Source organism: Ptychodera flava, chromosome 7, assembly GCF_041260155.1.
Source record: "Ptychodera flava strain L36383 chromosome 7, AS_Pfla_20210202, whole genome shotgun sequence".
Lineage (NCBI taxonomy): Eukaryota > Metazoa > Hemichordata > Enteropneusta > Ptychoderidae > Ptychodera > Ptychodera flava.
In genome coordinates this window covers 31,745,764-31,771,249 of record NC_091934.1, presented here as the reverse complement: position 1 = coordinate 31,771,249, position 25,486 = coordinate 31,745,764, and the positions used below count along the sequence as shown (strand labels likewise).

At 37.9% G+C, this 25,486-nt stretch overlaps 1 protein-coding gene across 2 annotated transcripts; it reads right to left on the bottom strand.

Moving 5' to 3' along the window:
• Nucleotides 1-13,577: 13,577 nt before the first annotated feature.
• LOC139137282 (zinc finger protein ZFP2-like) lies at nt 13,578-25,484 on the bottom strand. 2 transcript variants are annotated; one of them, XM_070705285.1, is made up of 4 exons: nt 25,403-25,484; nt 23,479-23,592; nt 22,399-22,456; nt 13,578-19,921 (listed from the first exon to the last, which is right to left on the bottom strand). In XM_070705285.1, the coding sequence occupies exons 2-4, from the start codon at nt 23,548-23,550 to the stop codon at nt 18,381-18,383; spliced, it is 1,671 nt and encodes a 556-aa protein (XP_070561386.1). In that variant the 5' UTR covers nt 23,551-23,592; nt 25,403-25,484; the 3' UTR covers nt 13,578-18,380. The 2 variants fall into 2 exon arrangements, with proteins under 2 accessions (XP_070561386.1, XP_070561387.1); XM_070705286.1 differs by lacking the exon at nt 23,479-23,592 and adding an exon at nt 23,323-23,417 and having other exon boundaries at nt 25,403-25,475.
• Between the last annotated feature and the right edge of the window lie 2 nt (nt 25,485-25,486).

The window sequence follows — 25,486 nt, the reverse complement described above, 5'->3', positions numbered from 1 at the left end:
GCGTAACATAAAACCTTTTAGAGTATGTTAGTCTTTATGTCATGTACCGACCCTTTCACCAATGCTTATCTTTATATTAAAATGTTTTAGAGATGGAAATATAGCAGATTGTGTTAAGAAAACACTTTGCAATGATCAGACAACATTTTAGAGATTTCAGAAATTTAACTTTCAAAGATCCAGCGTTTTAAAACTAATGATAAAATTTGCAGATGTAATTAAAAGTTGTTTTATTAATTTTGATCACCACCGACCTTACATCTTTCGGGTGAAATATGTAGCTTTTTAGGGATTCAAATATTAAGATATGTCAAATGAACATAAACATTGAATATTTCAATTTTCAGAAATTTTTGCAAGTTTTTGCTCAATATCCTTCAAACGTTTTCCCTTAAAGAATGTGTCCCATGGCAATCAAGGTTTGCTCGTAATTTCCAAGTGATAAAATTATTCGGTCTGATTTAAAATATGCTAAATTTGAATATACAATTATTTTAGTCTGTAATTTTGTCAATTTTTGTCAAAACATAATTCACCGATATATGTGTTAAACCTTTAAAATTCAGGTCATAAGAAAAACCCTCCATATTATTCATTATGCCTTATCTTAGTATTTTGTATTAAGAAAAGACAAATTTGTGCATTTTCTCAATGCAAAACTCGATCATTATCCTGTTATCCTGTTATATTCAATATTACATCATACCAGTATATTGATGGCACAAATACAGCCATCTGATTGGTCGAGACGCGAAAAGAACCGTGGTATATTGGCGATATACCACGGCTGGCATACGCGCGAGCTCTCAGGTTGAGCAAAAATCCGTTTTTGACAGTCCATGCAAACATTTCAATATACTGTTATAATAGCAATAAACCACACCAAGCGACGGTATAAAATCTCGTGGTATACCATTGCTGGGTGTGCTTTATTGCTTAAATATACAATATTTTTACATATTTTCAACTAGGAGTGATAGAAGTTTTTATACTTGTATTCATTTATTTGTTTGTTTTTGCTGAAAAGAATATTATATTTACCTTGTTATTGTACTTGGGCCTCAGCCCAAGTACATTTGTTTTCATTCCGTGGGAAAAAACTGTAAGGTATAACCATTTCTGGCTGAGACCAGGGAGGGCAAAATGTATCGGCTTCATCTTTCTTGGCATAATAAATGGCGTAATGATGTTAACTGAATGGAAGTGCTGCTCTCAGCCAGTCTTGAATAAGTGAGATGTGAATATAAATGCTTCTCTATCTGAGTTCTGGCCACAAAATCTTCTGAATATAATCAAAATGTGCATCGAAATGCAACAATTAATGCACCCTCCGTTCCTAGGCGATGGCACGACCCTTGCTACACCCACTGGACGAGCCAAAGTGGGAGGGGTAATTTCGGTTTGGTCGAACAGGAGGCTCGAGACCAGAATTTAACATTTAAACTTGAAACATGTTTAATCACTGACAAGATGTGGATTAGTGTTAATCAAAGAGAAAGTTTGAAAAGGAAAGGTTTTATATCCCGGACACAATGAAAAACATTACGACTGGAAACTGTACCCCCGGTTGAGAATAGTAATGCCCACAGCGATGGAGAACACTATCCTTGAGCTGAGAAAACCAGACCATCATTTCGAAATAGAGCTGCAGATTCGAGAAGCTCGTTAAAAATAGCTAGGTACACCCCGTAAGGGGTGGTTTCGCGTCTTGAGGGCAAATTTCGCCTCCTTCATTTAGAAATCGTACGTTTGTTTTTCCAGGGGAACACATCATTTGACACAAAATTTGCATGAAAAGGGGTCGCCAGTAAGCACGTGGTCAAATCTGGCATAAGAAACAATATGAAATGTTGGGTAAAGCCAGTCCAAAATAAACTGATTTGAACTTTTGTGTTTTGTAATTTATACCACTGCAGTAACATGACTTTTTTTTGACAACATCACACAATGTAATACGTTTTGAAACTGAATACTCGACGTATTCTGTGTCCCTTTGCTAAAAAATACGGTATGCCGATTACCATGTAAGGAGATGATGACGTCAAGACAGATTTGTAGTGCGTTTGGTCTTGGATGGTGCACGAAGTTTTGTCGAGGTAGCTTGTGTATTTATTTCCTAAATGGGAGATATTAGGGTCGATCTAAAAGAAGGCCGAAAAATGTTATGATACTCTAAGCGAGCTGAACTCCAATGCGAATGGTTGGATAATTTGGAGGATGTCTAGACTGATCTCGTCTCATTAAGATTATTTGGCGGTCAGTATTGAATTTCAACTGCGTCACAAGTTTGCGTCGAACGGTCAACGAACGATATTTTAGAAATCTGGAGACATGGCACATCGCAGTTTTATTTTAGTATTTTATATTTACAAAAGATGTAAGAAGCAATGATTTTGTTGAAAATTCTGAAAAAAAATATAGGAAGATTTGATCGCGAACACATTTTCACTTGGGGGTCAACTAGCCCTGCGTACGATGCTGTGTGTTCCGCTACAGCTAACCGCCCCGCTCACCACAGCCCTGCAAAGACCCGTACGTTGGGTCGGTGACTTCAAATCCATTTTGGGACTTGACGTAAAAAGCCAAATTACTGCCGAAATTCAGCGTTCTTGGGCCCAAGTCGTATCCCAGCCTACCTCAGCTACTCGATCGCTTCCAAAAATGACAGTCTTTTATTCACTTCTCGTAAATAACCGTCGATGTCGGCAACTCTCGCTGGCCCTGCGTACGATGCTGTGTGTTTGCTGTAGCACATAGCATCGTACGCAGGGCTAGGGTCAACATGGGGTCGCAGCCATGTTGCATCAAAACTTATTTCTGTCTGCACTCAAAACTCAAAAATGTCGCATATGAACCTGAAAAATCGATGTAATTTTGTTAAACTTCGGCGAAATTTCAGCCTATAGACAAAATTTCATCTAGGTAAGGTAAATTTACTGAAATTTGATCGACAAATAATCCTGAGCTCGAACGTGACAGCTCGCCTTCTCCGGGAAGTCATGCATCCGGCCAGCTGCCCATATGGCCGGGTGCATGAGATTGTTTTCAAGCGACGGCGGCAGACCGTACGGGGCTCTGGATATGAACCTACCGCCGGTGTAGCTGTAATAACTGTTGCGTTGTTTTTAATCACCACGGACGAAGTCCGAGGGGACTTATAGGTTTGGTCATGTCCGTGCGTCCGTTCACGCCTAGTACCCAACCCCATACAGATGCGGCTTATGATGAACAACGAAATAGATGCTTTGCGAAATCGCGAAATAACGAAATGACAGCATTTCCACAACCCCAAAATATTTTCTTCAATAAAATCTAATATTTAAATAATGTCCATGACCGCAGCAGTTGGTTTACTGGGTTTAATGAACGGATTAGGTATGTAATGGAATATTTTGAAGTGACTTCAATCACGGTCGAACTACAAAGTGATACATGGCGAAATCATTGGCCGCCATGAAAATATCAGTATGAACACGTACTCCCACAGTCTCTACAGTACCTGTTCAGTCAGGGCAGTTGTGAAGCTTCACAAATCTCTCTCGAAATAAAGCCATAACATTTTGGAATTGAGGTTTTTAATCTTCAAACACTAGCTGTCGAAACGCAGCTATCTGTTGGCGGGTAGCGTGCGTAGCTATGCGGTGGCAGGGTTGACCTTTGATCCGCAAAGCTCTGCATACATGGCAGGGCACAGGCGACCCAATAAGTATTACTGAGTTTTTCACACTTTTCTCTATCATTTTCTCTTCTTTCTTCATGCTCTGAATGATCGGAATAAATAATATAAATGGTTTACATAACGTAACCTGGCCTCTGTGACTATTTACTTTACACTTCATTACAAGGACGTATATCTCTCACACACACATGCTGTAATTAATTAGTCAACACAACTAATAATGTTAATCCATGGACTTATCAGACGTTGGTCAACATCGGAAAGATAGGTTTTAGTATTCCATTCCTATCTTTCGCGATGTTGATCAACCCGTAAAATCCCTGATAAGTCCACGGATTAGCATAATTAGTTGTGTTGACTAATTAATTACAGCATGTGTGTATGAGAGATATACGTCCTTGTAATGGAGTGTAAAATAAATAAAGAGTCACAGAGGCTAGGTTAGGTTATATAAACCATTTATTTTATTTATTCCGATCATTCAGAGCATGAAGAAAGAAGAGAAAATGATAGAGAAAACAGTGTGAAAAACTCAGTAATACTTATTGGGTTGCCTGTGCCCTGCCATGCATGCAGAGCTTTGCGGATCAAAGGTCAACCCTCTCGCTACCGCAAAGCTACGCACGCTCACCGCCAACAGATAGCTGCGTTTCGACAGCTAGTGTTTGAAGATTAAAAACCTCAATTTCAAAATGTTATGGCTTTATTTCGAGAGAGATTTGTGAAGCTTCACAACTGCCCTGACTACACAGGTACTGTAGTGACTGTGGGAGTACGTGTTCATACTGATATTTTCATGGCGGCCCATGATTTCGCCATGTATCACTTTGTAGTTCGACCGTGATTGAAGTCACTTCAAAATATTCCATTACATACCTAATCCGTTCATTAAACCCAGTAAACCAACTGCTGCGGTCACGGACATTATTTAAATATTAGATTTTATTGAAGAAAATATTTTGGGGTTGTGGAAATGCTGTCATTTCGTTATTTCGCGATTTCGCAAAGCATCTATTTCGTTGTTCATCATAAGCCTACAGATGCACGTCGATTTGTTTCACAATGCTTTCAAATTTACGTGTTAGAGGACTTTTAGTTTACACCTCCAATCCATAGACTCCCATGTATAAGGCAGTTCTCCATAGATTCGCATGTATGATGCCAAGAAAAATAAAAATTTAGTTTCTCATCGTATTCATATTGCCTAAAGGATGCAGTGACACAGTTTTTTTGTCCCCACGGATAAAGTCCAGGGGGCTTATAGATTGGCTCATATCCGTCCGTGAGTCCATCAGTGAGTCCATCGGTTCACGCAGATATCTCAGACATTTGACAAAATATCATGTGACCTTGGTGACCTTTGACCTCAAATATACATTATTGTCCATAACTCAGTAACCACAAGTGCTAAACCTTTCATATTTGGTATGATGGGACACCTTATGACGCCACATATTGTACCCCATTAATTATGTGCATATCTAATTATGAGCGAGCCAATAGAGCAAGAGGTCTGATTTCTGGTATATAGCGATAAGTTAACAATATAATTTGTTTGACAAAACTTCACGTGACCTCAATGACCTTTGACCTAAAATATACATATTTGTCCACAACTCAGTAACCACAAGTGCTACACCCTTCATATTTGGTATGAAAGGACACCTTATGACACCATATATTGTACCTCATTAATTATGTGCATATCTTATTTTGAGCGAGCCAATAGAGCTAGAGGTCTGATTTTTGGTATATAGGAATAACTTAGCAATACAATTATTATGACAAAATGTGACGTGACCTCAATGACCTTTGACCTCAAATATATATTTGTCCACAACTCAGTAACCACAAGTGCTACATCCTTCATATTTGGTATGATAAGACACCTTATGACACCACATATTGTACCTCATTAATTATGCGCATATATAATTTGAGCGCGCCAATAGAGCTAGAGGTCTGATTTTGGTATGTAGGAATAACTTAGCAATACAATTATTTTGACAAAATGTCACGTGACCTCGATGACCTTTGATCTCAAATATATATATTTGTCCCACAACTCAGTAACTACAAGTGCTACACCCTTCATAAATGGTATGATGGGACACCTTATGACACCACATATTGTACCTCATTAATTATGCGCATATCTAATTCTGAGCAAGCCAATAGAGCAGGATGTCTGATTTTTGGTATATAGGGATAACTATAGGGTAGAAATCTAAATATGCCCATCTAAATATTAGACATCTACCATCGAGAACAAAAGAAATTTGCTGTAATTTGAATATTTAAGGAGTTTAAGCAATTCCCGCTATAAATAAAGAACCCCTGCCTCAAACTCCACAAAAGTTGCTAGACATATTTTGCCGTTGTCATGCCATTGCTTCGTTTAATAACCAGTTAATCAAATGCCTCATTGACAGGAGGAAATTCAAGACCATATTTGAATAGTAGTATATATTGTCCTCAAAATTACTCTATCACGGCCCAAGTACTCATTGCCTTCAGCAATACTGCCTTGTATTTACCTATATTTGGTTTTGAAAAGAATGTTATATTTACCTTTGTTCTTGTATCTTAGATACAGTGTACCATGTTTACCCTCAGCTGGAAGGTTCATTTTTTGCCTGATGAAGATTATACTTTATTACTGTCTAACAGTCAGCTTTAAACAGAATCAAAAGTGCAGCCATGTTGTGAAAAGAACGATCTTATGTTCAAAGCCATGAAAAGAAAGGACAGTAGGCTTTAGTCTGTTTGTTTCAAGGAAGCCATAATAGAAAAAAGAACCCTGATTGACACTCAAGCGAAAACTATGATGAGCATTTAACTGACCAAACCAAACTGATGAGAAGAAGGGTTTTCTGCAATGTATTGTCCTAAATTCTTTTTGTGAACACGCCTCAAGTGCCTATAGGATAACAAGGGTGTATCACGGCAAAACTACAAAAAACAGCAATATAACAGTAATGTACAAGCAAGGTAAAAAGCTATGGCAATTCTCAAATAAAAAAAAACGATTGTCACAAGACTACTAATTCACGAAGATACTTTCGGTGAAAAATAGTGCGGACCTTGAAGTTTTGATACCTGCATGGATACTTGTTTGGTTTGAATTTTAATTTGAGGTATTTTTGTAAAGATATTTTTCTGCTTGAATCAAAATGCAGACTGTTGTGAATAATGGCTGAAGCATTTTGTGGTAATATGAGGAATTCTAAGGCCAATAGAAATCATAACAATGAGCCTGAATTTTATAAGGGCTCTATTTTTAGTCCCCACGGACGAAGTCCGGGGGGACTTATAGATTGGGTCATGTCCGTCTGTGCGTGCGTGCGTCCGTCTGTCCGTTCACGCAGATATCCCAGACATGCCCGGGTCAATTTCTTTCAAACTTTGCACAAGGATAGTACCCTACCCCATACAGATGCACGTCGATTTGTTTCACAATGCGATCAAATTTGGCCGTGTTAGAGGACTTTTTAGTTTACACCTCCATAGACTCCCATGTATAAGGCACTTCTCCATAGACTCCCATGTATATAAGTCAGTTCTGCATAGAATCCCATGTATAAGGTCAAGTAAAATAAAAATTTAGTTTCTCATCGTATTCACAAAAAGGATGCAGTGACACAGTTTTTAGCCCCACGGATGAAGTCCAGGGGGCTTATAGATTGGGTCATGTCCCTCCGTTCACGCAGATATCTCAGATATTTTGACAAAATGTCACGTGACCTGGGTGACCTTTGACCTCAAATATACATATTTGTCCATAACCCAGTAACCACAAGTGCTACAACCTTCATGTATAGTATGATGGGACACCTTATGACGCCACATACTGAACCTCATTAATTATGTGCATGTCTAATTCTGAGCAAGCCAATAGAGCTGAATGTCTGATTTTTGGTATATAGGGATAACTATAGGATAGAAATTTTTTGACCAAATGTCATTTGACCTCGATGTCCTTTTACCTAAAATATACGTTTATGTCAATAAATAAGTGACCACAAGTGCTATGTTCTTTATATTTAGTAGGGTGGGAGACCAAATGACAACACATGCTTTACCTCATTAATTATGCACATATCTAAATCTGGGCAAGCGAATAGAGCTAGAGGTCTGATTTTTGGCATATAGGGATTAATTAGCAATACGTGATGACCTTTGACCTTGATTATACATATATATGCATAACTCAGTTACCACAAGTTCTATACCCTCTAATTTTGATAGGATATTAGACCTTAAGATGTCACATCTTGTACCTCATTTATTATGCGCATATGTATTTCTTGGCTGGCCAATACAGCTAGAGGTCTGATCTTTTTTCCTGATTTAGAACCATAACTTAGACATGCCTCATGTGTTTCAAATTGTGAACAACGACATAGACCTATGTGCCCATAGATCTCAACATATACACTCCAGTGATACTTCTTAATGACCACATTTCCCTGCCCAATCAAGACTAATACTCCTAATATAAGTGGGGACTATGTCATTGTCAATGACTTGTCATCGCTATCTCAAAATTTCCGTGGATTTGCCTGCACGAAAAATTCACATGTCAAGTGGATTCTTGCTCCTGAATGTTTTAAAAAGGGAAAATTGAGCTCAACGCTCCTGTGTTGGCCTGTGGGAAATTGATTAGTGGTCTTGTGCCAATTAAGGTAGACCACGCCCCAGGGACATATTCGGACTCTTAAATTTCTACAATTATTTTCTGATCTACCGCTTGTTGGGGCTCCTTTTGAAGATCTTGGGGAAAGAGAATCTTTTATCGGCTTCGCTTTTCGAAAATTAAAAATTAATTTTCCCCAGAGAGTTAACACAGGAAGGTCGGCCATTTTGAATTTGAAATATCGCGAAATGTTGGGTAATTTGTTCTAGTTCCAAACTTTGCACTGTGACCTCAAATTTTGATTGTTGATTTGGTAAGAGAATGGTCGCAAATTTCATTCAGGAAAGTTTGACCAAAACTGTAAGTCTTTCACTTTCGAGAAGCTTAGCAAAGCACTAGAAAATATTTACGGGGCCTTCAACCAAACCGCTGAGTGGGTGGTTGTTAACATTGGTGACCTAGAACGTAGGGCAAGAGAAATTGTGATCTATCTTGTGAGGTCAAACAAGTGTTATGAAGGATGACTGACTGAAGTGAACACCAGGCATGTAGCAAATATGGGCTCGACTGACAATAGAAGTGACAGCAGGAAAGCTTGCAAGACTCGGAAACTATTACTCGCAGCCCGATGCAGCCTTGGGGAGTAGGGTGACGGGAACATGTAGACCATGAGCGCCCTGATGGAAGGTACGGTGACAAACAAAAGTAAACTCCCAGCCCAAGGATTAATAAGTAAATCCGAAATGTTTCTGGCCAAAGACATTAAGTACTCTTACATACTCTGTAACATGTTGGGTTTTTTCTCAAATAGTGAGTAGGGGTAGGGGCGTTTGTATTAGTGACATGAGGTTAAATTACACATATTGTCCAACAAAAATTACAGTAAACGATTCCTCCAATGCCAATGCATTTATATCGCTTTGAAAACAGAAAAAAAAACGAATAAAAATATACAGTATAAAAAAATGTACCAAGCTAAGCTCGTTTATACAAATCATTTTCTATAAATATAAATTCTCTTTCAGTAAACTCATCGGTTTCCCGCACTATCTCACGAAAAAAACTTTATCTTTTCAATATCTAGACTATAATCCAACTGAAATTCCAGGACATATTTTGAGAAAAATGTTCATAAATCATAATAACATGTACAGTACAAAAGAAATTGAAATCTCATTTCAATAGCATTACTCTGACTAAATTCGCAAATCTTCCGATCTTAAGTTTCCCATCAACATAACAAATGACTACACTGACAGTGCTGAGAAATAGGAATGCCTGTGAATTGTATCAACACTATACCATGCAAAAGTAACAAACACTTCTGTTTTCACTGCTTGAAATTGAACTCTCAATGGTTTCAGAATCTATATTTTCATTAGATTACATTACTTTCACTTTTCAGAGTTTAAATTCGTCTAATCATTTCTTGGTGATAAAATTATTCTATTGGTATGCAGACGTCTGGATTTAAATCACTTGGAGACCTGTCGACACGTTTTTTGCACCGAAAACTGTAGGTGTCGAACAGCAATGCTGAATAAATGTTCATAATGTACAAGATTACACTATGGCTTACATAATGTTTTCTGGTACTTTTGGTGCCTGTCTTTGTAGTGAGTTTCATCTACTCCCAGTATCCATTCTTAGTAACAACATTATGATATTATGCTATTGTTGAGAAGCGAATTTGAATCAGTACCGACACACAAAAAAACGCCATGTCTGCAAATAATTTAATCTTTTTTCTGTCAAAGGATACATGTCAGTGGTTGGTTTGTAACTACTCTAGCTATTTGTGGTTCTCACGGAAGTGAAACGGCATGTACTGCTGCGGTCAGTTTTTTACGACAAAAACAGGAAAGTCTGTTAATGATTCGATATCTTGGACATTTGTGAATACTATGGATAAGATGGGGCAATTGTCAATTTACGTGATACTTGACAATACGCTATGATATTTTGTGAATTAATGAATGTTATGTTTTCAGATCGATCCCCAAACACTCTTGTAAGTTTCAAGTCCCTCTAAATTGCTTCGATCCCAAACCCTTCACTTGTGAACGCAGCCTTGGAATGGGTAAAACTGACATGCTGTGACAGTTTCATCTGTTTAAATGGATAATATTATCCGATATAAAAGCCAAAGTATACATTTTTGGCTTGAAGATAGCCCATGTGACATGCAGTTTCAACGTGAACTTGTCTTGGGCACTTTCTTCTTTACATAGTTACAAACGGTAATGTTCATGATATACACCAATTTACTTTTCTTGTGTCCACAAAGGGACAATGGAACACAAAACTTCAGCTGCTTGCATTAGTAGCTTAAAATTTAGGTAGCGCCATCATTTCATTTTGTTTTCATGAAACCAGCTTTAGACTAATATGGGCCACTTTGTTATGACACTTGTACAAGAAATTTAATAGACTCGAAGATTCAGTCGAGTGTGGATCTCCGCCTACTCACAACCCATCAATACTTATGGTCGGAGGTGGCGGAGCATCCTCACAGGCCAAACACTTTCAGTCTAGAAATGTGTAAGTCAATGTAGTAATGATATCTTTGGTGCTCCTCGAAATATAGCTGCCAATGTTAACTCTCACATAAAAAAAACTTGGACCTCATATTTATGTCCAGTTAATACAATACAAAATTGCTACGATAAACCTATCGTTTGTGTAAGTTATAAAGTTCATTGTTGGGAAAGCATTTTGTCACGGAACTCTGTTAGTTCTGGTGTTCGGTGATGAGGGCGCTGTTTCACTGGCAGTTCGCATTCTGTTCGCAATATCGATGGGTCAGTGCGTGGTGAAAATATAATACCGTGCCTTCATAGTGTTGTTCAACAATACACATTTTCCTCACATATAATTTAAACATCACTAATAAAGTAATGTTCTAGAAATCTAAGCTGCATGTATTACAGCCATACTTCAGTCTTGATCAACTCCATACATGTTTGAGGGCTGAAATTCTCTCACAGAAGTGTAAGCTCTTAAACTACATAAAATCAACGTGTGGCATATTTCTGATGTAAATATGATTAAAATATGATTAAAAATATGATTAAAATACTTCTTTTTCTTATCATCATTATTCTCGTTTACTCACTGTGTACTATATAACATATTCATTCTAATGATAATATTCCCCAACAAATTTTAGGCGCGTATTTTGCTATGTATAATGAAATGGCGAAAAGGAAGTCCATAGGAAGTCAAAAATAACATAGGGTACGGGTACTCCAGAACCCCGTAACACTGGGACAAACACAACAGACCAATTCTTATTGCCCACCTATTTGGCCTTTTTCAAGCTCCCCATACAGCAGTGGAATGAAATTCCCCCGCAAGCTGAAGAGGAAATACTACCAACCCGCCAACGTTCCCCACTAAGATACAAGGAAAATATTGCCCCTCCGCAAGGAAATCATTGACGAATTCTCGAACAGATTTTTGCACGAACATCTTTCTTGGCTATCCATGCCCTGAAAGTCAATGATTTTTTTATTTCATCGCGAAAAACTCACAGAAATAATGCTATTGCAGTTAAGATAGAGCGCGCCTTGAGGACAGATTTGGACTCTCAAACTTTTACAATTCTTTTCTGACTTACCACTTCACTTTTTGTTGGTGAAAAAAAGCTTTTGTCCGGCTTAATTTTTTCCCATAGAGTTAACACAGGGATGGCAGCCATTTTGAATTTCGAATATTGGAAATTCTTGCGTTATTTGTTTCCCTAGTACCGAAATTTGCACGGTGACCCCTGATTTTAGTTCTTGATTTTGAAAGAGAAAGGTTGAAATATTCATTGAGGAAAGTTTGAGCAAAAGAAAGTTTGAGCAAAAGTTTAAGTCTTTCACTTTCGAGGCGCATACTACCTTAACAGGAAGTGAAAATATCTGGGGATCAAAATGTGTAGATTGGAAGTTGGAACAGTGAACTTTTGACGGATTCATATTACATTGTTTTGCATCAAAATTCATATTTGTACCCAGGTGTATACAGCGCCGTTTGGCCAATATACCATGATGCTTTGGTCTGCTACTTGATGTGAAAGCTCATTTGAACTCTTGGTTAACTAAGGGCCAGTTGTTGCATTTTTCGGCTAATTTTGTCTTTAACGTCAACTACAGTTTCTTGCAATTGTTCTACTCACAAAAACATGTTTATATACACAGTATTCAGCTTGTCAACTCAGCCTGTATATGTGTAGACTGTTTTTTATTGTTGACGAGTGAATTACTGTATTGTTATTGTTGGCAAATGAATTCTCGTCTGGACCTGAATACAAATGTCAACAATAACAGTGCATTTTACATGTACAGATGCCGCGTTGACAAGCTAAATAGTTACTGTTTCAACATCCTTCGAAGAGTAGAATATGAACTTGCCGTTTATACAAAAATATTGAAAAAAATCATTAAAGGTCACAGCTACTGGCCAAGAACAAAGAAGTTTTGTGTACTTGAGATTGATTTTACAATCTGATGAATATGAGTGATTGAAAAATTCATAACATAAAGTTCATTTGCACCCCCAGCTTTCCTTGGCTGTATATTCTCACATCCTCTGCAGTCTTCTATTGTGAATTTGAGCCCTGCGGAAATTTCTCTTTCAATATTTGGCTGCTTACATTTTAGTGTAATAAAATAAATCAATACTTCTTTCATGGTGAGAAACGATCTTGAACCAATTCAGAAGTTTAGATCATCTTCATTTAAGATTTCCTCTTTCATAAGACACTTGTAAAAGGGCTACAAGATCAATATATGGATATATTTTGAAACATTGAAAACAGTAAGTGGCAAAAGTAATATGGTCCACACTCACTCTTCACCATACATCATCATCTCAAGCTATGATCAAAAGCCATGGAAAACAGGTATGTATGTATGTATGTATTGAGGGATGTATGTATGAATTGAGGGATGTGTGTGTATATGTGTGTATGTATGTATGTATGTATGTATGTATGCATGCAAGTAGTATAGTGTATGTGTGTATATATGTATTGCCTTGTATGTAATGTATGTATGCATGGATGTTGTAGGTATGTATGTATGTATAAATATATATACATAAGCTTATGTATTAAGTTTATTTTGTATATAATGTATGTATGTATTCATGCAGTATATAATGTATGTATGTACGTATGTATGTATGTATGTATGTGCAATTTCAATTAGGGAGCTTGCACTGATACCAAGTGAGCAAGATGGCAAAGGATACCAGAGAAATAACAACAAAGGCAGATTGTATTTAAGTAAATAATACATGTATATCTTTATATATTACTGATGAAGGATATGACATGACAGTAAAACAAACACAGATGAGATTTCTCTAGTCTTGTCAAAATACATGTACTATTCTATCCGACAAAATGACCATAAATTATGCCACACACATCAGTCTGTTTACTTTGAACAACAGCTATCTTGTTCATAGGGATGAGCGAGGGCGCTGTCTATGACAGACTGTACAATGCTAGTGTTCTCTGACCACCCCCTGAATCTTTCAACAGGCTGGGGCAACCTTGACTTTTTATTATCAAATGGTTTGAAATTTTTACAAACTGATTGAGTTAAGGGATGGATAGGGTATCACTCACATATAATGCTCATCTGACTTTTACAAGTGCTACCCATTTTTTCGCCTCTGCATGTTTTTCACAAGACTTCAATCACTCAGTATTAACGTGTGAGACAAAAGGGGTGATGTTTCACTCTCAGTGATGTTAAAATATTTCAGAGGAATTTTCTTTTTAATTTGCAGCAAAGTAATTGCAGAAGAAATCTGACAAGGTTACACTTCCAAGTCAATTGTACATTTGAGTGGTGATGTGCTAAAAGCCTGTCATTTCTGAGTTGCAAACATGAATAATTAATGACCTCTGCATTTGCATAGAACCCATTTGGACAGATGAGTAGCCAATGGCAGATAACACAGAAAACATGAGTGAAAGATTTCTGGGAGGCTGTGTGTAGCTATTACTTATGAATAATTTCATATACTGGAATGCAGTGCTAAAATTTTTGGGGTCGGATTTCATATTGGAGCAGCTATAAATCATACAGATAAAAACACAAAGACAGCTGTTTGCGATGTATCAACTACGAAAACACCTTTTCAAGTCTACTTGAAAGTTCTGCCAATGTGACTGAGGACATGATAAGACAAGCTGGGTCACATGATATGCAAGTTATGGCGTGTAAGCCACAATTATGACCGACTGATGGTCTAACACAGAAAATGCAAGACGAAAAACCTTAAAGAATACCAATTTTTTTGCACAGAACGAGACATGGGAAGGAAAATACAGCGGCAAGGTTCATTAATCACGCAACTATTTCACAGTATACAATTAAAGGAGTTATCCTAATTTCTTTAAAAAAAAAAGAGATTTTTCCTTTGAAAAATTTAAATATGTATTTTTGTTAAATTTTAAATAAAATGTACTTTATAATTTGCCCTACGCAGGTATCAGTATGTGTGGTGAACTACAGACACGTTTTTCATGTTCAACAGAATGCATCAACCCTGACTATCAATACCTGCAAAAAATAACAAAAATATTTTCTCAGATTTCTTTCTAAACAGATACTGTGTTTTTAGGCCCTGTGCTGAGCAATACAGTTGATGGTCTTGATTACAATACAACTTAACTACAATATCTGTAACACTTGACAATGATTTTTCCCCAAGTACACATTGATGAAAAATGTAGTCCCTGTTCAAGGTTTTAAGGATACATGCCTGAGGTTTTGCTACGTGTGCATGAATTTGGAATATTCTTCCGTTATCTGCAGAATGTTACGTGATTTTCAACCACCACTGAGATCAGTCCTTTGCAGATCTAGTACGTGAGCGCATACATGTAGAACAAACAAATGAGCAGCATATGCATTACAATGGAGGTCAAAGTGCATAGTGCAAAGGTGATTTTTTTTAAATGTACTCTCTGCAATGCCTCATAGCCTGATTCCATTGGTGATTCCGTAGGAAGTTTTATCAACTTATTGCCAAAAAATGATGCAAAGGGCCAGTAGGTGTAATTTTTGATGATTACATCAATTGCAACTTCTTGTTCTCTCCCACAAAAATATGTTAAAACACCTACTCCATCAACACAGCATCCATACATGTAGAGTGCACTGTTATTGTTTACATTTGAATTGTCAACAATAACAATGCAGTTTTCACATGAATCGGCTGAGTTGACAAGCTGAATACTGTGTTCCTTGTTATCTTTCTGGGAGTAAAAGAAGAAACTGTAGTTGACATCAAAAAAAAAAAGGGTGAAAAAAAATCAAAAGTTACAGATATTGGCCCTGTATAGAGAAGCTGACAGTTGTAGATTAACATCTTGTATTCTCAAATATACAAACAGAACCTCAAACTTTGAAGTAGAAAACTTCACTCACAGGTACGCTACCAAATTCTCAAGTTTCCAGTTTTCTGAATTGCCTGCCTTGTCTTTTCAATATATCCACCGTTTTCAGAAATTTTTCCCTACCCACGTTATCTGCAGTACAGGTCTGGTTCTACTAAAATTAATCTATGTACACTACTTGCAGTTGCACATTTTTAAGCTATCCTCTGCTGTGAAATTGCATGCCATTAGTACCAAAATTCAGTTACCAACTAGCCTATAAATCCCGTCTTGAATTATTTCAACTACTTTTCTTTGAAGCACATTACATTTAAAAGCTCCCAATACAATTTTTTTCGCCCATTTTAGTAAACTGCTACTAAAAATTGCTGCCAAACTTTCACATCATTTTCTGACGGAATCCTTTCTCAAGCATAAATAACAGGCTATACTCATTCAGCACAGACTTTCTCAATTAAAGTTGACGGACTGAGTCAATGGCAAAGAAGTCGGGTGCAAGTCAAAATATATATTGCTGCAACCTTTTTCAGATACATAACAAGATTGATCCTGGTAAAGCTAACATGCTATTTGGAGTTGTTAGGATGTAATATGGCTGAACCCTCCCCGATTTCAAGATACTTTCTTCGAAAGATGGAATGTCACTGACGTCAGGAGCTGCGCTTCTCATGAGTTGAGGAACACAAAATTAAGGAATACTGGTGAGCAGGGGCCATATAGGTAACATTACATCAGATCATAAAATTTGCACAATACATGATCATTTGAAATACACGTACAGCGAAAAAAAAAATGAAAATGAGCAAAATTTACATATCAATAGGAAGATGCAGGTAGTTTTTTTAATACCAGTTTGCTAACTTTTGTAGCAAAATTATTTCATGATTAGAAGTATTGGTCTCTTCTTTGCATGGCTGAGATCATGATATGCAACCCCTACACATGGCAGAGAAAAGAGAGTGAACTCACGCAATTTACAGAGAAACTTTTTTGAGTGATGCTTGTGTGAGTTACTGAGAGGAGTGCAAACACTGGTTACATGTTGGCAGTATTCAAGGGGGTGAAAAATCAAAATGTATAGTGACTAAATATGGGACTCATATACTCACCCCTCGATGGGGAAAATTTAAGTGAGTTGAACTATATATCTCTCGTTACATATACCTAGAATATATTTTTTGCATTCAAACTATAATGAGAATACAAATAGGAAAATCTGGTTGCATTGGGATTCAGAACTTTTGCATGGCAGCAAAACACTCTGTGTTAGTTTTATGATGCGAAAAAAATTAAATTAGAACTCTGCAGGACATACTGGGAACCTGTCTAAGTACAAAAAAGCCACTTTTTATAAACGGACTGAAACTGTGGTATGATGCACTTTCATGGTTATACAGCAGTGTTTCATCCAGAGAGGGGGATGGGGGATTCCCCCTCTGTTGACATGTTGGTGTCCCCTTGTAATTTGTCAAGGGGAGGGGGCAACCAGGCCCCAATGAAATGGTGCCTGTCACATGTTAGAGATACAAGTAGAACACATGAACAAGTGAAATCCCCCCTAAATTTTCTGGTAAAGGGGGAAAATCCCCCCTGTTGATTCCATCCTGGATGAAACACTGATACAGTGATAAATACATGACAAATCCATTGCATGGAAGTTGGGAAAGTGATCTAACTGAGTGGCCTCACCCAAGGCTTGAATTTTCTCAGGACGACACATCTTGAAGGATGCATACATCATGACAGATATGAACAAAAATGTATCAACAGCAGTACAGGAAAGTGACACCACTTACTGTCGCTAGTAATAAGCTTTTTGGAAAAAAACACCTTGTCAAAGATTTGAACCACTGACACCCACTAAAACAGACTCGCATAATTATAATTACTTTCTTAAGTTTCAGATTCTATTACATTTTTAAAAAAAATTACTACCGTAAAAGAAATCACTTCTGGTTTCCACGACAGAAAAACCGTACCCAAGCAACATTGGACTTCACGTAAAAAGTGTGAATAAATAATGATGTGTTAAGAATATGAAATTTATACACAACAAATGACAACATAGTTAGGATTTAAAAAAAAGTACGGTCCATCCCTATTTGCTAGTTAAATGGTCTAAGTAGTCAATGGACTTCATGGATACAACCAAAAAATTATAGGTGAAGAAAACACCTCCTAAGGCAATGACATGTACACTAAAAAAAACGATCTCTCAGATCGCGAGTATATCTCATTAAATCTTTCGACTGAATATACACAAAGACACACACACACACGCACATTCTATATATAAATCAAATTGTAAGTCACGGATAAAATTACTTGATCGTCTACAGAAAATTGTCCGCAATGAATACAATATTTAAAAAGAGGGGAAAAAATGTGAAAAAAATGCTGTACACAAATACTAAAAACTTGATTTCGCAATAAGACAAAACATCCAACATTTGAGTTCTGGAACCGTAATTTTGTTAAGAAATCCATTTTTAAGTGTTAATGCAGATGTACTGTGAGGATTTTTTACTATTTTTTTTTCAAAATCTAGAATTCATATTTTTTTTGCTTTAATTTCCATATTATTTTTTAAAATTTTTTTGTTTGTTCACTGTTCTTTTTTATTACAACTATATGCAAGATTGGGGTTTATGCTACTGATCTGATCAGGAAAAAGCTGATGTCCTGGGTACATTGGCTGATGTTGAATTGGAGTTGGCAGCACTAGTGGCGACACTGGCGACCTCGCTGCTGCTCGTCGTCGTCGACGTCTTCATCGGGGCGTAAGTGCTCTTGCTGTCCATGTAGCCCGCGCTCATGGCCATCAGCGGCAGGTCGAGGCCTCGCGACACTTGCGGGGGCATGGGCCGCGAGAACATCATGGGCACAACTCCGCGGGGGTCATTTGGCAGACTGTGAAGGCCGACAGACGACGGACTCGTCACACCGGGCATGGGTAAGCCACCTCGCGACGGTGGCATCAGGCCGATTGCGGCCCTCATGTCCGGTAGCTGCGACATCATAGGAACATTGAGAATAGGGTGCTTGGATGATTTGGAGGTGACAAAATTACTTGACATTGTAGTAGTCACTGGGAAAATATTAGACAGGGACATATCTCCTTGCTGTTCCTGGTTTCCGGTACTGTTAGACTTAGCATTGTTTGTCTGCGACTGACTGGTGGTATTTTCATTTGAATTATTCGCATGACGCTTCTGTACGTGTCTTTCTAGATAGGCCTGCTGGGTGAACTTCTTCCCGCACACATTGCAGATAAATTCTCTCGCAAACTGTGGTTCCGTTGGATGTTTCAACATGTGCTTCATGAGATATGACTCCTGCGTGTACGACTTCCCACAAATTCCGCACGGGTACTTCTTGTCGTGTCGCGTGTTCGCATGCGACGGCACGTGCGCCTGGAGGCTGGCCATGTCGGCGTAGACGCGGTAACAGTGCGGGCACTTGAAGGGTTTGTCCTTGTTGTGCCGCCGCGAGTGCTGCTGCAGATTGGCGAGCTGGGAGAACGCTTTGCCACACCCGGGTATCGTACACTGGTACGGCTTCTCGCCGGTGTGAGTCCTTGTGTGTTGCTGCAGGTGTGACAGCTGCTTGAAGGATTTACAGCATCTTCCGCATTGATATGGCTTCTCCCCCGTGTGGACTCGCGAGTGCTGCGACAAATACGACGAGTTCGCGAATGTCTTATCACAGTGGCAACATTTGTACGGCTTGTTTTCTGCGTGGGATCTCGCGTGCCTCTGCATATCTGACTTGGTGTAATACACATGCGGGCAAATCTTACACTTATATTCCCTGTTCATCGGCACTTCCTGAGCGTTACCTACAAATACCGGCTGGGGTACTTGAATCATAGAAGTACCGGAATTCTTCGGCCTTCCTCTCTGCCGCTTGGAAATCTCTCCGGGTGAAGGTGATTGATTCCGATGGTTAGTGGCGATTTCCCCGGGGGAGTTGACTGATGCCGGCGAATCCGACTGGTTGCTGTTGAAGCTGTTATTCTGTTGGACATACCGAGACTGTTCTTGATTGGCTGACGGGTTGAGGTGATGCGTCCCTTGCTGTGAGTTGATGGGCGCCATGAGGCTGTTGTGGTTTGTGGGGTTGCCTTGGTGACACTCGTTCATTTCATGATTAATCTGAGCCATGGCATTCGGAAAGATACGATTACACTTAGAACAGGAAAAACCTAAGATCAAAAACAAACAAAAGTTAAAAATGAATATGAATGGATCATCCAGACCACACATGGTCTTTATGCCTTCCTAACGTCAAACATGTTTCAAAATTGAAAAGTACAAAGTCAAGTACTGACAAGTCTAAAGAAATTTAGGGATACCCTGTGGTTCCATTACTTAATACAACATTTCCTAAGGTAATGCACTTATATTTATTTCAGGCATAATACTAGTAACATTTGACAATATTTCCGTAATTTCTGTTCCAGAAATCTCTAAACATTCTTCTTCTTCTTTTCTCCCTTTAAGTGTATTGATATATAAAGTATAAGCCTTGCCAATAAAATACACCATGTGTAATATTCAATCTTATTCTTGACAAATACATCACAGTTAGTACTAAACTTGAAAAGGCGTATGCCTGGTGACATTAAACAGAAAGCATATTGTTTCACCGGATTCAAATTCAATGGAAAACACAATAAGCTGTACTGAGTTGTAAACTGTGAATAACATAGGTTCAAACTTCAAAGAAAAGGTGTACCAAGTCAAGAAATACATTCCTTTATCAAACTTGTCAAATATAACACAGGACATGACGAATGTAACTAGCTCTTTGAATGTCATCGACAATTTTTTCTCCTTTTAAAAATATAACCCAGCCAATATTTCTCAGATCCAGACATTTTTTCAGATTTTTCCGAAAATTTTGATTAAAAACTATAGCCCATACAAAGTGATGTCAATGTGGTCCAAAATTATCATAACATTTCACAAAAATTCATAAAAATTGGTAAAATTTGGCACTAACATTTTTGGTGGCAAAATTACAGCACTCAAAGGGTTAAGCTGTGCTGACAAAAATGAATACTGGATATTTTGATATGACTTTGGTCAGAAAACAAGGAAGAGTATTTTACACATCGAACAAATACTAGACATTTTGATATGATTTTGGTCAGAAAAAAGGAACCGTATTTTACACGTGGAATAAATATAAAATACAGCTGATGCAGTCTTTACGGCCACTATCATCAATCCCTGATCTAATGTTATTACTTGTTGACACTATCTACCATTTGGTAATTATATATTGTTAGCCTTTTGTTTTCCTTTGAGAGTTTCGTCAGATTGTTTTCAGATACAGCTGACTGGTAACGTAAGCAATTAAAACTATCACAAAGACCTGACGTATGTTTCTCAAGATTTTACTTGGCTTTTGGTGTTCCATAGCATCTTGCATACAGATTAACTAAAGGTTGAATGGGCCAATGGGACAGATATTCACACACTCAAACTTTTAAAACTTGTTGGTCTACAACATGTGAGGGCTCATTTTAAAGGGCACGGGGTAAAAAGAATTTATTTAACGTAGGTTGCGGGTAATGCGAATTTTCATACTGCGCATCGTATTTGTGTAACAGGCCCGTCTTAAGTGTGACAAATGTGGGATTATTTGTAGTATTTAAGTGAATTAAACTTTATTTAATAAAAGTTTTGAATATATCAAACTAAACAGGGATCTGTCGCTAGAGGGCGCTTAAGTGTAGCATTTTTTGTATTAAAAATGCCCATATCTTAAAAAATTGTGCGGTGACCCCCATTTTTTTCATTTGATTCGAAATATATATATTGTTGGGCTTAATTTACGGGAGTTTAAAGAAAACGTAGATTTCAGATCATGACATTTGTAATGAAAATATCAAAATTTGGCCAAACTTTCCTTTTTTTATAAAAGCACTATTCATGGAAACGTTGCTATATTTTCTGATATTTTCAAAAGTAGATCACAAAACTTATATATTACAATACAGAGACTTGTGTTGTATAAAATCTGTCAAATTGTTTTTACTATATTTCACTTTTATTATTCAATAACACTAGTTAATCGAATAATACCGGTACAACATTTTAACCAATTTCAGCTAAATGTTTCCATGGGTCAACATAAAGGGCGCCATATCTCCAAATTTTGCATGGGAACTCCATCTTTTTTTTTTATTTTTAACATTTCATCTCATCCCAGACATCTCCTGAAAGTTTCAGAAAAATCCTGATTAAAGTCACTGTTAGCCGCAACCTACCTTCATGTAAAATTTGAGAATTTTAATTTTTCCTCATAGAGTTAAAACAGAGATGGCAGCCATTTCCAATTTTGAGTATCAGTGAATACTGGGTAATTTGTTTCTTTTGAAATAAAGTTTACACCATCACCGCTGATATTTATTTTTTGATTGCGAAAGAGAATGGTTTCAAAGTTTCCTGAGCAAAAGTTTAGGTCTATCAATTCCGATGTGCATACTACATAGAAACTACAATGCTATTCACACTGGGAAGGTTAGTGTTGCTGTCTATTGATGGCATGCAGTATTTGCAGAGCTCTAAAACTTCAATGCATACTTTTAGTTATAATTATACTTTTGCCTGCTTGTCAGCAAACTCTGCAACAAATATGTTTTTGAATAATTATGATTTGCATGATACTTACTGTCTCCTACAAGTTTACGCTGCTCTCCAGGGGAATTTCTTCCATTCATACTGGGATCCTGTGGAGGGGAGAGAGAGAGAGAGAGAGAGAGAGAGAAAGAGAGAGAAAAAGAGAGAGAGAACAAGTGTTATTTCCAACTTTGCATACAGAGGGAAGTTGTGGGAAGAAAATTCCGATGACTCGCTGTGAGATCTACCACAGTAAACACTGAATCATGGATGTGAAAGTTGGCTTAGTAGAGGTGTTTCACGTTTGACCCCTTTTGGCAGTGAGAACAAGGGTAGACCATTCATCACTCTAGAGCTGTATGTGTATGCTAATTGTCTATGCATGAGTAACATCATGGAACTTGATCTTCGTTCTCCCTAGAGGCTACTTGGAATTGACACCTGCTGCATCAAACTAAGCTGAAAGCTTGCCAATGCACCGTGAACTTGCACTTTAATCATTATCTTGCAAAGTTCAAGTGTCATCATCAGGTCAAGGTGGTTACAACCGCTTTGGCATAACATGTCCCATATTGCATCGGCACAATGACTTAAGCAGTTGAAAGCCCCTGAAAATACAGATCACAATGTACTCTAAACATAATTTTTACTGACATGACTGGCTATGACATATATGACTGGTACGTAAAAATAGGTACATTTTTGGTCAATACTCCATTCTACTGAATTGGCAGATGGTAGTTGACTTTGACAGCCTCCAACTAGTTTGAGATACCATTTACCTGATAAGATATTTGAACATCTTTTACAAGACACACTGCAAAAAGAATTTCTTGCAACTGAAGTTCAAGAACCAGGAGCTGAAATTCTTCACCAGTCCTGGCAAACATTGCCAAGGATACACATTGCAATTTTTCAACCAGACTTTTACTCTATACTACCACAAACCCTGTATGTTAAATGACACATAACTTACGGATATCAGTCCTTGTAGGTAAACTGCCCAATCCTTATATTGGTTGATAAATGGCGCAAAGTCCATGGCATTTTGTGCACATATGGCTTTTCTTTCTGAAAATACACATATCAGAAAGTAGAGAAAACAGTTGACTATGTATAATGATGAATTTACCTGAAGTGTACTGGGTTGCCACCCAAACATAGGCCCACTGTGAGAGTGATCTACAACAACTGACTCTGCCATGGCGATATGAGTCACATATAGTTATTTAACTCTTGCAAAGACCTAGCAATGGAAAAAAGAGAGTTAACACATTTACTTTGGACACAGGCACTTGCTGTGTGAACATGTATTACATACAATTAGAGCTGGTCTGAGTTGATACAAACAACAAATTACCCAATACTTCTCAACTCTTGAAACTCAAAACGGCCGCTATCTCTGTGTTTACTCAATGGGGAAAATTTTTAATTGTGATTTTAATAAAAATATGCCGGTGAAAACTTTATTTACTCCATCAGCTTCAAAATGACCTCAACAAGTGGCAGACCAAAACAGTTGAGAATTCGAATAAAGTAATCCCTCGCCCTAACGACCACCAGTAGTACGAATTATCAGTTATAACCCTCGTACAATGTTTCCCCTGAGAAGGCTAGTCTGGATTTGAATTCCCTCATTAGAACGAACACCTCAGTTTAATGAATGTTTTCTCTATCCCCAAGCATGGTCGTTAGAGCAAGGGTTTACTGTATCTGTCTCCACAGAACACTGCCTTACGGGGTACCCCGGTAAATTTTACTGTGGCTCACATTTCATATCCTTCACAACCTTAGCAAAGCCTAAACAGATATACGGAGATACACCTTACAAGCTGGTCTCAACTTGAGATGTCTTTCAAGATTTACAATTGAACTAATGCTTAAAACATGAATTCATACTAAAGGAATATTACAAGTGGAATTAGATTTTGAAATGTTGGAACATAGTGGCTGGAGGGACTGTACTTGGAAATTAACATAGGTTAGACTTGATCAAGAAAGACAAATGTATGAATAAAAGTCCTGTCAGCTCGCACATTGACCAACACTGTGTCTATTCTCCTGCTTGCACTGAGCAGAAAAACTCCCTCTACTTTCTATGCCTTGCCATACAATGCTGTACATAATTTTACAGGTTAACTCATTGACACCACTGACTGAGTCTGTCTCTGGTTAAATCATTAACGCCTTGCCAAAAGTTTTGTTTTATTTTTTGTGATTCCATTTACATTGCTATCATCTACAATACTGATGCATATGTAGTCTTACTTCTATCATCTATCATATGCATGTTGACTCTACGGAAGAAATTTGGACGTGGATGGTCCATTTGTCACAACAGTAGTTACATTCTAAGTATTGTACACGGCACTGTATTTTTGTCAATCGTCAGCTTTGTCGCTGCCGTTGTTCACCGTGTCCGGTTCAACTAAATTTGTTGCAGTGATTCTCTTCATCATAGAGTCCACTAATACACCGCCACTCAGTGGCACACTATGACAACCATGTGGTGTTGATGATAGTGACATAGCATGCAATGTTGCCACCCATTATGGAACCTTTTTTCTGATTAAATCAGTGACGTGAATTCGTTCTGTTGCATTGGCAACGGCGCTGTCGGTGACGAAACCCAGGTTTCAAGCCTTTGTAATTACGATCGCTCGGTGTCTGGGGTCAACCGCCTCGTTGATGATTCGTCGCCGGTGATTTTCACAATCTATAGCGACCAAACATATCTGCCAACTTCACGAAGTAAAGATTCGCCATTCAGAAAGAAAACGAAGGATATCCTGATTTTGGGAGATCTATGTAATTGGGAGAAGCAACGTGTTATACCTGAGGTGAGGCGAAGCCCTGTTGACAAGACAGTCGATCCTGTCACTAATGTTTCGGGTTGAGTTGCCCCTGACTGAGCTGGTAATCTCGGTCTTCCGTTGTTTTGCTCTCGCCTGATGCACAATTCATGCGAAGAACTGAAAAAATTGAGCTAGCAAACAAAAATTATGCAGTACTGCTAGCATAAAACCATGCGGACAGAGAATATTTGCAGTATTTACCTTTTAAAACAGGGTACTTTTTGGCATCAATGAAAATTCAATAAAGGCAGCTTCCCAGAGTCGGCCATTTTTTAGGAAATTTCC

Excerpts from the sequence above, each read along its gene's own strand:
- LOC139137282 (XM_070705285.1), bottom strand. The coding sequence starts at position 23,550 with ATGGCAGAGTCAGTTGTTGTAGATCACTCTCACAGTGGGCCTATGTTT. Across the intron at positions 22,457-23,478 it reads GGCAACCCAGTACACTTCAG|GATCCCAGTATGAATGGAAG; the intron begins GTAAATTCATCA and ends TCCCCTCCACAG. Across the intron at positions 19,922-22,398 it reads GCGTAAACTTGTAGGAGACA|GTTTTTCCTGTTCTAAGTGT; the intron begins GTAAGTATCATG and ends TTTTGATCTTAG.